Genomic DNA, 13,088 nt, shown 5'->3' with positions numbered 1-13,088 from the left:
TGAGGTAGCTGGCTCATAAAAGTCTTATGTTGAACCTGATCTGTGTCTGCAGTGGTTTTGTTAAAACCAGGAGGGGTATAGGCAGCCCAAGAGGGGGACAAGGCAAACCACTGCATACTCTCCATTGCTATTGCCAAATTCATCAGCATTAGATATGCATGTCCTGTCACCGATTACGGACATATCTGCGTGTTCACTTGTGTGTGCTTTCGTATTTGCCTGCTGATGTGCAGTGCAATTTGAGTCAGTCTGTCTCCTCTGCATCTGAGATGGAGAACTGTAAGAGATATTTTACCCCTGAGAGATGCTGTGAAAGCTAGACATGCTGCTTTGATCTTCCTCCTTCCCCCAGTGCATCAATATGGGATTTAAACATTACACAGCCCTAAAAATTTTTCCTGGATGCGTTGTTTGTTCTATTCATGAGTTGGCTGCTTGAACTGCTTATGTATCAAAAATACAGAAACTGTATTAGGGAGAAAAAAAACTAATTTACATGTGTAATTCAAGGAAATAATTAGCAAAAGGTTTTCAAAGCTTACAAATGCAGCCTGTTTAGGAGCCCTGGGAGCCAGGGAAGGTGTAAGCCCCTGCCACGGGCCAAAGGCTTCTGTGAGGACTAGGCTTGCCAAACAGAGCAGGTGAGGCATAGTTTTTGGGATTGTTTGCCCTTCATTGTTACCAAACAGCACGTGAAGTCCTGGGACAGGAACAGCTGGGACCGGGGATCCCACACTCTGCTGTTCTTCATGAGTGAAGCTGTATGGGACCATCACATTTTGGCTGGAAGCCTGATGTGAAAACCTCTCAGTTAGTATGAGATTGTTGCTGTCAATAACACATGGCAACTAAAAAAAACTCATTGTGGAGGTACTGATGTAAACATGTGTTGTGGAGAGCAGTTCTTTCAGGTAGCAGAGTGAATACAGGCAAGCATTTTGCTCTCAGCCACCTGTAGAAAAGTGATATGGAAAGTACATGGACATCTCCATGTGTCTCTACTCCAAAAAGAAAGTTCACAATGCAAAAGACAACCCATTGCAAAACGTACATACATTCCACCTTAAGGAACCATAACTGTGTACCTTTGTTATTATATTGCAGTATCTAGCACAGCCAGTTTTTGGAAAGGTTGGGCCTTCAATAATGCATCTCTTCTTTAAGAAAGGCTGAAATACGCAAAAAAAAAAAAAAAAAAAAAAAAAGGAAGCATTAGTATTTCTAAGCAATGTACAGTGGTGTGATGCAGTCTTAATATTGAAACATAATTTAACTGGGGAACAAAGCACCTTGTTATAGTGTCACATTTTCCCATTTTTAAAATTTATCGAATCACACATCTCTTTCATAATATGATTTTCCTTTTTACCTGTGGTTATTACTGAATATGGCATATAGGACAAATTACCAGTGAATTTTTATAGCATGGGGAATAAAATTCCTGTGACAGCTAGACTCAATTTTTAGATGTGGAGGAACATGCAGCCAGATTTGCATCTCTTAGAGGGAAGCAGATGGAAGATTTTCAGTCCATTCTGAAGCTTCTACTGCAGACAGTTACTTCTGGGAGGATGCTTAATCAAAAGGAAAATTTTTAACAGATGTCTGGCCTAATTTAAATGTATCCTTCCTCTATTTTTCATTTACTAACTCTCAAAGCATAATCATAGTAATTCTCATTCCTCACCTCTCTCTTTTGCCAAACCATACCCTAAATAGATCTTTTACTTGAGAAAAAAGTCATAGCTGCTATGAAGTCTATGAAGGATCCTGCCACAGCAAAGTAATGCTGAAATTACCTGATGCCAGATTGTTGCCAAAAAGAGTTTAAGTTACTGCCTGTGTTTGTATGTTTATGCAGTTCTTCATGTTACTGTCTGGTTCTTTTGCTCACTGTATTGGGAGAGCAGCAAAAAACACAGAGGAATCTATGCATTTTGTACAGTGGGGGGAATACGTCAGGAAATGTCACTTACGAGTGGCTTTGAATCCGCTGGACAGGGAGTCAATGCATGTGAGAAACAGCTTGCACAGATACCCTAGATGGAGACAGTAAGGATTTTCATTTGACAAGGCATTGTACCATCTACTAAGACACACGCTTATGGAAAACAGACATTGTAAATTTTAAGTATGGCTTTCCTGTGAATTTTGACTGTTACGGCATGGATCTGGAACTGAACAGCAGCTATATCTGCTGGCTCCTTTTAAAGGCTTTTGGGGGCTGCCAGGTCTTTAAAAGAACCTGGCAGTCTCCTAAACAGAAGACAGCCGTGGTCACAAATGAATGGGTGTCCTTTGCTCAACATGGTATAATACATTAATTAAGATTGTCTGAGGATCTGGTGCAGTCTATATTTAACTTCTATAAGAATTTTTATTTCTTCCTAGGAAGACCACAAATCTGTACATGCTGTCTACATATGAGACTCAACTGAAATTTGTCTTGTATGTAAGCAGTGCCTCTGATGGCATTGCTCTCCCCGATACTCAGTTCTGCTCAGCATCACCTATCGCTTCCTTTCTCCACCTGGGATAGTCTCAGCCATGATGTGTACCTGCTCCTCCCTCTTCTGGAGGATGGAATTCCTCTCCCACAGCCACACCATAGGATGGGGACAGGGAAACGTGTCTGTATTTCTGTGCCATGTCTTGTTTCAGACCTCTGCCCATATTCAGCAGCAGACTAAGATACCATTTTTGCATGGAAGCATCTGAAAGCACACATACATATTCCCTGCCGCCAAGTCTGCTGTGGGAGTGAGGATCTCTGCGAGGAGGTAGAGAAGATGTCTGAGGACAGCTGCTGCTCCAGTGGTCAGAGCACGTCCTTTCAGAGGTCATCCTAAGTCAGCCCAAGAGGTCAGCCCAAGTCCCCACACTCAGCACGTGCTGAGGAGCTGGAGTGCCTCCCGCGTGCTTCGTGAAACCATGAATAAGCAGTGCTCTTGTTCAGTTAAGCTTTTAGGAGTGCTGGACACTAATGCGTTTGTACTGTTTCAACCTGTTTTGAGTCTGGCAGTTATTACCAGTATTCAGGTGCAGCTGCGTGGATATGCGTGTGTTAGTGTAATAGTTCTGCCTTCAGGGATGTACAGTTGTTGCAGATGTGTGTAATTGCCAGGTCTTAACAAACCTTGTCACTTCTCTCTGGTACCACAAGTTGTATTTACAAGGTGGTATTGTTGTTTTCTGAGATGATCAAGATTCAAAATGTCAGCAAAGAATAGCAAAGCCATTGTTCCATTCAGGTATTCTCCTTGGCAGTAGTGCTCTGCTTTAAAGCCTTGGATATTAAACTTTATTTTTTAACTGTGCATGAAAATTTCAAAGCTGACAAAGTGCCTAACTTGAGTTTGAGGAAGCATTTTTGTGGCAGGTGTTATTTATTTTTTCTTTACGTTGTTTTTCTCAGTCTTACATGAGGATTGAGCAATGCCAGAAATTGACTCTAGGTAGGTTTCTGGTAAGGAATTCAAATTACTGCAGTGTTCTAGGTATCAGTGCTGCTTGGTGCTCTGCCTGATTTATGGATATATTGTGCATGTGGCACTTTTGAGTCACTGCCAGAGGTAATAGTTCTTTGCTGCCAGCTCTTGTGTTTTCTTCATCAAATTTTGATGCTGTCCAGCTCTGCTGAGAATCTGTTTTGAGGCTGTGGTTCTGGGCTCTTGTAAGTTCAGCTGGTAATTGTTCTGCATTATTGTACCAGAACTGTTACTGGCCCAGATACGTGTTTGAACTCTGTCCAGTGAGTGCTCACAAGAGCCACACTTACTGCAAACTAAAAGCTCAGTTTGATGCCTGGGCTTCTTACCAGAAACAGCAGCATCTGTGTGTTACCAAGTGTAAATGCCTGTAATGTGTTACCAAACTGAACAAGATATGTCAACTCCAACCTCAAACATTCTGTGACTCTTTGAAATCCAATCACTGAAATACAGAATAGTTTTATAAATCCTAATTTAAAGAAAACTGGCAGAAAGTAGAGCTAGAAGTCTTGGCTTCTGAAAATCACAGATTTCTCATATACTGATATTAAATCAGGTATTTTAACTTGATTCCTTTTTCTACATAGTTAGTAGAAATTAAAATATGGATCTTAAGTAGATTTCCTGGGGACTTGTCATTGCTTAAGGTGCACTTCTATGCACAAGAGGGATGCAATAACTGATGGAGAATGCTTGACCAGAGACAACATATTTAAAGGACTAGTGCAGGAACTAGATGAATCTTAATGATATTGGGTGTACTCAAATGAGCGCCCTGTTTGAAAATTATCTGTGCTGCACTGCTAACCAGGTGGCTATATTTCATTGGTATACTGATTTTCCATTTTTTATGCATGTTACATGGAGTAGTTGAAAGCTATTGATTTTTATTTTTTAATTTTTTTATTTTTTTTGTAATTCCCTTACCATTGTGATTTGACTGCTTGTCTCATCACACCGATGTGGTAGAATTGGAATGATGGTGGGTGGGATAAGAACTCCTGCTAGGGTATGAATGCGACCATTTTTTGCAACAATGTCTGTTTCTTCCATTTCTTCTCCGCTCACCAAGACTTGTCCCTATAAAACAATAAATTATTATTAATAATAAAGCTTATAGCTTCTCAATTTCTGATAATTTTTTTTTTTTTTTTTTGTAGTCATATTTCTCACTTTTAATTGTAAAATTAATCATTTACTCTAGATTTTTTTACCATTTAGTAATGCAAGAAGGATGCCTAAGTTGTCCATTTTCTTTGGTATCTATTTGGTCTATGGCAGAGGCCTCTAACGTTTCCCTCTTAATCTGCATTGTTATCCTGTGGAGCTGGTGACTAAAAGACTGGCCAATAGGAAGACCACTGATGGCTCCAGGACCCTGGTAAAAGCAGACATAGCCTTGGGTTCTGTGGTGCCCTCTTTGACAAAGGAGCAAAGTGGGATTTTCTCTAGAATGTTCACATTTTGGCTAAAATATGCAAAGAACAGAAGGGAATTCAATATACTGAGAAGTCTGCTTCAGCAAAAGCACTAACTGGCAAAGTAACACTTTTTAAAAGTGCTCACTGTGTTCATCAGGATCAGAGAATATAGTGTTAAAAGGAATGAAAAATATCTATATACACACTGAGAAGTCTTTAAAATAATTCCAAAAACTAGACAGAGCATAAATAAGGACCATTCCTGTACTGGGGCTAATCATAAGAAAAGACTGCAGGCTGTCCTTACGTACCAGTCATTTGCCCTATACCCTTTACAGTACTAGTCTCTAGCAGTTTCTGGGTATGGCAGGCTGGAAATTTCTGCCTCATTACAGCAAGTAATTTCTCTGATGTTCCTCCCAGCCTCCCTGTTTCCCCTCCACATAAAAACAGCTGCCAAGCTCAGAGGAAGCTGGTCACAGGCGAAAGCTGCCTTGGACTTACAGTGCTGGTCCTGTTAAAGTGAAGGAACTGCTTCGCCATGCTTCGGATGTGCTCTATTGAGATGAGGCTGGCAGCCTCTAGCTGAAATGAATATAAGTTGATTAAAATAAATGTAACATCATTATTCTTTTCAAGTCCAGATGGATTTCACAAGAAAGAACACCTTTATCTTTGGGGTGAGCAAATTACTGTATTTTTTTTTCCTAGCCCCGTGGGCAGCCTTGCATTGGCTAAACTGTTAGCATAACGAAGTTAGAATGATTATTTTAAACTTCAGCTGAGCTTGCTGCATCTGAACAGCTTGTTGCTCAAAAGTACATTAATATTACCTCTTATCTATAGCATTCAGTTTAAGTAAAGTTATCGCCTCTCCCTAAAAATAGTCCTGTTTGCATCCTTAGACTGTCATGGAAATGGCAGTACTGATATCCTGTGCAGGGGTGCGTGGGTCTTGTGCTGTGGACAGAGGGTGACCTTTGCCTTGGGCCCTGTCTGTGAGGATTCGTGAGCACGTCCTTCCTTCCTCAAAGCAGGGGCTGAGGTGGGAATGAGCTTCACCCTCTTCCAGCTTCAGGTGGTGGTGAGGTTGATGGCTTCTGCTTTTTTGCTTTTTGTTTCCAGCACAGAAAGGAATAAAAATACAGGGAGCTTTTTTAGAAGATAACAAAACCACCTCTCTCTGATAAATGGAAGACAGATGCTAATCTTTGCAGAATTGGATCAGAGAGCGCTTTATTTCAATAGCAAGTCTTCTCTTCCTGCTAATCCTTCCTGCAGCCCTACTAGGCTGACAGCACCCCCAACAGGTTCAGGATGCCTTTGTGCATGTGTGTGTGTATATATACATATTTATATATATATATACTTATATTTTACTGCATGGGCCAAGCCTCTCAATATACCAAAAGGTATATTTAAAAGTAGAAATAGTTCCATGCATGGAACACATTAGTGTTACACAACGTTTTTTATTTGTCATGATTTGAGAACTACCCCATGTCTCCTGCCAGGGTTTTACTTAGGTTGGTAGGCCTGGGGTAAAAGGCTTGTGTTCTCTGTTAGGGGCCTTTAGGTGTGACTACCTTTAGCAAAGGCACTGCTGCCCTCCTTTGAAGCCTTGCTGTGGGGTGCACTGAGTGGATGTCATTTTTTGAAAACCACTGCCTTCAGAGTGGCAAAAGATCTGAAAATGCTGTTAATGCCCCTGAGCCAGTAAATCATCCACACTCACCTCAGCATTGGAAACAATGTGATATCGGACTAGCTCCAGCAGCTTCCATGAACCCTGCAAAAATGAGAAAGAGGACTTCTTAGCCCAGCATGAGTAAGGCAAACACAACCTGGCCCATGAGAGGGCATGGGCATGAGGTCACCAGCTGAAGCTGGAAACTTCTGAGTCAGTGGTGGTGCTCAGCTCATGGCACGTGTCCTGCCAGTCCATGCCCTTGTCCCCCTGTCTTTTTTTTTTTTTTTTCTTTTTCAGCATGGGCCTTTCACATGCTACAAGCCATCCCTGGTTTCCCCAGAACAAAAGCACTCCCTCCTCTCAGCCCTCATCGAATTGTGTGTCCACTGGCAGAGGCAGGGAGTACCCAGGGGACGTGATGCTGAGGTCCTTCTACCAGTAGCAACCCCAATCAGTAGGGCCCCTGTGGCACCTACTGCCATTGATCATTCCCAACAGGGGTGATGCCTCCTGTGGCAGAGTTTGGGTCTTTGCCAGGCAGCCATCAGGGCTGGGCTGTCAGGACAACAGCAAGTGAGCAGGGACCTGGTGCGGGGGCCTTGGCATCACTTCATATGATGGTAGGCCCCAAATCTTATTCCTCTGTAGTATATTCCTGATCTTTGTTAGATAGCTTAAGCCTTGATCTCCTTAAGTTAAATGAATGCTAAAGCTGGAATACTACATATGTATGCATCTACTTTATATTCCACTCACATATCTACTTAGAACAATTTGCTCTATTGAAAGTCTGTACCTCTGCAGAAAGCAGGTAATCCATAGCCTCAGCTTTCATATTATTCAGAGCTCCATTACTTGGAACGAAGACTGTGTAAGGTCTGTTCTCCTGCTGTAAATCCATTCCCAGGCCAGTTTTCTGTTTAGGTTTACAAATAAAAGTGAAATTACATATTAATTTTGGAAAAGATCCTGAAATAATTGTATGGAATTGCTTTTCTGAATCGTTACCTCTATCAAAGATGTGAATTGGCTGTATTTTCCATTATCTTGAAGCACTGACATTATGGTTTCCTAAAATAAGATGAACATAAGATTTATTTTAGTTGGGTTACTTAAAATGAATGGCAGTTCTTATAAGACAGTTTTTGAATTACTCTATGGCTCTCAGTTATTAGAGATCTGAATATATTTGTGTCTTCGTGTGGATGTGCTGTTTGGAAACAACTGAGGTGGTACAGTCTTCTAGTCTTCATGCAATGCTGGCTTAGAGTTAGAGTTTGTCATTGTTCTGAAATACTGTGTGGGCACAGAACATATAAATGTGTGTGTTATTATTTTTGCATTCTCAATGAAAAAGGGCAGAGGGAGAAAATATTCACAAAAACAGCACGTAAATGGTGAATACTAAGCTGGGCACTAAAAATCCCAAAGCATCCCAAATTATAAGTTTTTGTAATTTTAGCCTTTGGGGCGTCTGTGTATGTGTGTGCTGGTTTGAATACAAGTTTTGCCTGGAATCTGTCCAAATGTTCCTTGTTCTAGGTTGTTCTATTCAGTGAAATGTACTGATTATGAATGAACAGCTCAAATGCAGTGAGTACAACCTTGTCTGTGGACCAGCTTGGCAAAAGAACAAGTGTCTGTCTACCTTAGAAACTGTATTGCTACTTTCCACCTTGAAGGTAGTTTCTCTGAGTTGATGTGCATTGTCTCAGTAGTTTGTCTAGCTGCTGTTAGTCACACTCCTTTGCATTAAATGAATGTAAAACTGTTGTAAAAGAAAGTCCAACACTGTATGTGTATAGCATACGTCTCACCTCTTTGTTGCTTTCAAATGTTGGCTCTATGTTGTCCATGGATTTGTCAACAATGTGCAAAATTCCATTGGAAGCAATAATATCACCCTGTAAAAGTTTTCCTTTCCTCTTTCCCCCCTGGATTCTAATTCTTAGTTGATTATCCTGAAAGAAGACAGACAGTGAGTAGTGAGCTCTTTATCGTGGAATGACAACAGGTGGAGTATGCATGTTGAATAATATCTAACAGCTGCTGCCATCGCCAACATCTGGGCCATTTAAATCTGGGGAGGCTAAAGGTTGCTTCCAATGCCTATCAAGGAAATGGAAAACAATCCTTTGAATTTGGATTGGAACTATGTTATTTTGTTTCAGAACAGCAAAGTTTGGCAGAGAAGCAGGTATGGGGGAGTGAGCTGTTAGCAGCATACCTGAGAGAACTCTGATGACTCTTAATAATAAAAATCTGGGAGGAAATGATTTAAAATGTGATTGCAGTGAATGGGTCAACTCCCATAATCTTAAGGGACTACAAACCATTTCCTTATATTATATGTATATTTAAAACAACAAAATGTTGCTGATTGTGCACTGTTCTGAAGCCTGCAGGAAGCTAGCAGGCCTCAGACAGCAATAATATTTTCCTGTTACAAATGGAATGTATGCTCATTAAAGAAATACAATAGATCTCTTTTCTTAGATGTCACTGATTTACTAGAAAACATGAGAAGTACTTTATTTTAGCCCTTACACAGGCTCAAGCCATTAACAGATATTTAGTGGACCAAGAACAATAGCTCTTAAAAAATCTAATAAAATCTGTTATAACAGCTGTAGAGAATACATTTTTGAAACCATGGCATCAGACTGCCCTAATGTTTGCTAACATCAAATAGACAGGCTTGTGTTGAACTTTATCCCACATTTTTCATGATAAATTGCCACGTGAATTTTATTTATGTTGAAGACTTCTATTTCCTGCATTGTTCAAAGGATGCCCAGGCTGATACTCAGTGGAAGGTGGGATCTACAATGCAGTCAGTGCTTGCTCTGTGTGAGCTGAACACGGCGTTTCCAGCATAAGATCTGGGCTTTTACCTCCCCACACCACCTCATAGTTTTTGTGCTCTTTTAATGCCCCTTTTAGCTCTGATGGCTAAAATGTCCCCTCTAGCTCTGTTGGCTATGTCAGCAGATTTAAGATGACTTAACATGAGCTGTATTACTCTACATTTTAGAGCTGTAGTTACTCAGCAATGATGCAATTCTAAAAGTAACTTTTGTTTTCACTGATTTTGTTGCCAGTGAGGTTTTAAGTTAAGTGAGCCTGATGGCTCACAGAGGAAAGATGATTTATACTGATGTTTTGAATTAAACGTCAATTAGATGTTTTGAATTAAAACAGTGAAGTAGTATCCTTGCTGGAAGGCCACTTACCTTTTCTCCCCTTGATATCTCTCCTGACTTGCCAGTCAAAGTATATATTACATTAGTATTATTCAAGCTACTGGTATCCAATTGACCAGCAATTATATGGAGTTTCACAAAGTACTGTGCTTTCAGTTTATTGCTCAGAAGGTCCTTTATCTAGAAGAAGAGAAGAGAAGAGATGTATTTCAATACAGGATTCATCTTAAATAAATAAAAAAATCATAGTGTTTTTTTCCTCCAACTGTTAAATTCTGAAATGAAATGTTTTCTTCTGAAGTGAGGTGATAGTCTGAACAAAGTAAAGTCTGAACTTGGTTTCAGTTCAGATTCCATTCCTATGTACCTGCATGTGTGGTAAGTAGTGCCTCAAAGAGTTGTCCTGACCTTTGGTGGAACGTCCTGTATGTTAAGCCCTTTAAAATGAGGCTACTTTTTTTTAAAAAAAAACAAAAACAAAAAAAACACACAAACAAGCAGAAAAACAAACTACAAACAACAAAAAAAAAACCATAACCAAACCACCCCACCAGCAAAAGCACTTTTAAAAAAAATTGCTCTTATACAAAGGGTTACTTTTAGGTCTTCCTGTTGAAAATTCAGCTCTTGATTCAAGTGAAAAACCCTCAAACATCTATGTGGGACAATCCAAAATTCACTTAAAACACGACTACATTCTACTCTGATTCACCAAACTATTTTGCTTGTATTTCAAATAGTAAAAAGACAGTCTCTGGTCTCTAGACTTGAATGGTATGCCAGAAGTATACTACAGCAAAAAGTTCTGAATCTGTTGAATCAAAGTGCTTTCAATGCAGATTAGATTTCTGAGCGAGATAAATCTCTCTCATTCAAAACCCTTCTTGTTGTTTACTTACATTGATACCTTTGAGTCCCCTGTTTGTTGGTACAAGCACGGTAAATGGTCCCAGGTTACTCAATGGCCATTCATAGACATTTTCTTATAAGGAGAGGAGAAAAAAAGATAATTGAGTATTTAAAAGCTCATTAAAGGAAGGAACTCTATATTCTGTGTGAGGTATGAAAGGGCAGAACAAGCAACTATAGTATCTGTGATTATGAAATGTTAATTTAAGATTCTAGAAGATGAACTGTTGAAAGACAGTGGAATGTTAATCCAGGTGCTGCTGCGTATTAAACCCAGGATGAGGCAAAATACTCAGAATGCTTTTAGTACCCTGGATTCCATAGCATGCAAGCCAGGATGATGGCCACAAAAACAGCACTGCTTTAGAGCTGTGCTTTTGCAGGGAAATGTCTTCCTGATTTAAATCAATTCGGGCTTCATGGGATAAGGGATATGTGGTTGACAACCTGCTGGTAATGCAAATATCAGCAAACACATAGCTGGAAATAAAAGCTGATGCACTGCAAGTTAATTAGTTTGCTTGCTACCCAGATGGTATTTCCATTTCCAAGACAGACAGAGAAGACTACTGAGTCTGTAGCTGAAGCCATTAAATATTTCTAATAATCAGTTCTTTTCTCAGAGTTTTGAAATTAGAAGTGGGGAAAAAAAAGCATCTTTATAGTCATGATGGGTATGTTGTACCACAGGATATATCTTAAAATTAATACACTGTCTGGACTATTCTGCTTTATATTCTTAGTTTTTGAAAGACATTAATGTGGAGTGAATATACTGTAAAATAACCTATGCAGTTAATGTGTCTTTATAGTTGCTGGCTGGTGAATCATATGGCACATTTAAGTCCAAAATTTAACCAAATAACATAACATTTGGATTGTTGTTGACAAATGGTGGCACTCAGCATGCCACGCACTTTTCAGACACAGAAGGAGAAACACAGAGAAATTTCAACTTAGCTCTCACTGCTGAGGCAATGGATATCTGTTTTCAGTGCTAAATATAAAGGCAATTGCCATTTTTTTTCCTTGGCCAGCTATGTAGGATTCTTACTCTATTCTCGTTGGTAATTGAGGGCCTTTTTTTCTTAGTTGCTGGGCTCAGTGAGAAGAACTAAGCAAATTATATTAAACAGGAGGGATTTCTTCATATTTGTAAATCTAATTCCAAAATCCATCTTGATTCTAGCAGTGTTTGTTCCTGGCTCAAATTTTTGACACTGCAAAGATAAAGATCTGGTGGTAAAGATAGTTCTGTTCTCTTCACAGGGTGGCTGCAATAACTCCTAAAGGCTGGACTCATTTCTTTGGATGCCTCTTTGCTATTGTGCCACAATTGTAAACAGATATGAACATCTTTGAGGAGGGTGAGTCATCTAGCTAGCTAAAAGAATCCTTTATTTTTTTTTTCCTATACTTTTTTACCATTTTATTTGAGAGTTCACAAATAATTTGTCTTTATTTTCCCAGGAAAAGCTCTGTGTACAAATGCATGTTTTCTAAAATCTTTGTCCTGCCATCAGAAATTCCTTCTGCTGCCACCATCCTTCCTGCTTAGTGCTTTCTGGGATATTTCCTTATGTTGCTCTCCTGTTGCATTTCCAAACCTCATAAATACCAAGGATTTGCAGCTCATCTGATTATAGGATTGCATTTGTCCTGAATAATAAAATTCAGCTACAAAGGAAGTATTTGGATCTGCCTTGGAAATGGATTTTACATTATGATCTAATTTAAGTAGTTAACACCTTTCCCCCCATTTCTTGAATTTCATCATTTTTATCTGATATGTTATCACTGCTTTGTACAATTAGATGATATGCAGGCCAATGACAGCTTTGGGTGTTATGGCATGATGGATATAACTTTATTATTAGATAGTGTGGGATAATATGAGTTTTAAATTTAAAATTAAACCCCCAAATGTGCTAAAGTGTGGCTGAAGAATTTGCTTCTCTATGCCTTACTATGTTATTAAAATACTTTCCTAAAACAAGGGTAACAAAACAGATTAAATTTATGTTAGAAAATGCCAAGGCACTGAGTTTGAAACACTCCTTTGAGGGGGATTGTGGTTTAGCAGGATTTTTGTCGAATACAAGCAGAATTTCTGATGGAGAAATGGCTGCTCTGCAGCTGGCAGTCCTATCCTGCAGCTCTGCAGGACATCTCAGGTGCTTTGGTGGTGGACATCTCATCCATGAGCCATAATGGGCTCCACCTCTCTCTGCAGACAATTTAGAAACCTGGAGATACCTGTCCCCCAGCTGCGGCCAAGGTGCTCTAGGGTGGATCAGAAGGGAGGTCCTGAGGGTGACAAAGACTGGATAGTGATGGTTTCTTCCCCTCTCCACTCTACTTTTTCCTGGTGAAA

At 39.7% G+C, this 13,088-nt stretch overlaps 2 protein-coding genes across 2 annotated transcripts in view; one reads left to right on the top strand and one right to left on the bottom strand.

Moving 5' to 3' along the window:
• LOC311443188 (uncharacterized protein) overlaps nucleotides 1-13,088 on the top strand; it is a 289,234-nt gene that overhangs the window by 35,386 nt on the left and 240,760 nt on the right. Inside the window, exon 2 of the mRNA XM_084533165.1 lies at nucleotides 11,984-12,081. The gene's annotated coding sequence lies outside the window, so the exon portion shown is untranslated. The remainder of the gene's footprint in view (nucleotides 1-11,983; nucleotides 12,082-13,088) is intronic.
• STAB2 (stabilin 2) overlaps nucleotides 1-13,088 on the bottom strand; it is an 85,688-nt gene that overhangs the window by 49,865 nt on the left and 22,735 nt on the right. The window contains exons 11-20 of the mRNA XM_084533113.1: nucleotides 10,705-10,787; nucleotides 9,836-9,985; nucleotides 8,420-8,563; nucleotides 7,611-7,673; nucleotides 7,399-7,518; nucleotides 6,648-6,701; nucleotides 5,417-5,497; nucleotides 4,419-4,571; nucleotides 1,977-2,039; nucleotides 1,086-1,169 (exon numbers count right to left, since the gene is read on the bottom strand). Coding sequence (XP_084389239.1) covers nucleotides 1,086-1,169; nucleotides 1,977-2,039; nucleotides 4,419-4,571; nucleotides 5,417-5,497; nucleotides 6,648-6,701; nucleotides 7,399-7,518; nucleotides 7,611-7,673; nucleotides 8,420-8,563; nucleotides 9,836-9,985; nucleotides 10,705-10,787 — 995 coding nt within the window. The remainder of the gene's footprint in view (nucleotides 1-1,085; nucleotides 1,170-1,976; nucleotides 2,040-4,418; nucleotides 4,572-5,416; nucleotides 5,498-6,647; nucleotides 6,702-7,398; nucleotides 7,519-7,610; nucleotides 7,674-8,419; nucleotides 8,564-9,835; nucleotides 9,986-10,704; nucleotides 10,788-13,088) is intronic.

The sequence above is a fragment of the Aythya ferina genome (genome assembly GCF_964211825.1).
Source record: "Aythya ferina genome assembly, chromosome: 1".
NCBI classification, from domain to species: domain Eukaryota; kingdom Metazoa; phylum Chordata; class Aves; order Anseriformes; family Anatidae; genus Aythya; species Aythya ferina.
The sequence above is the reverse complement of the archived record's forward strand: the minus strand, read 5'-3'. Positions and strand labels throughout refer to the sequence as shown.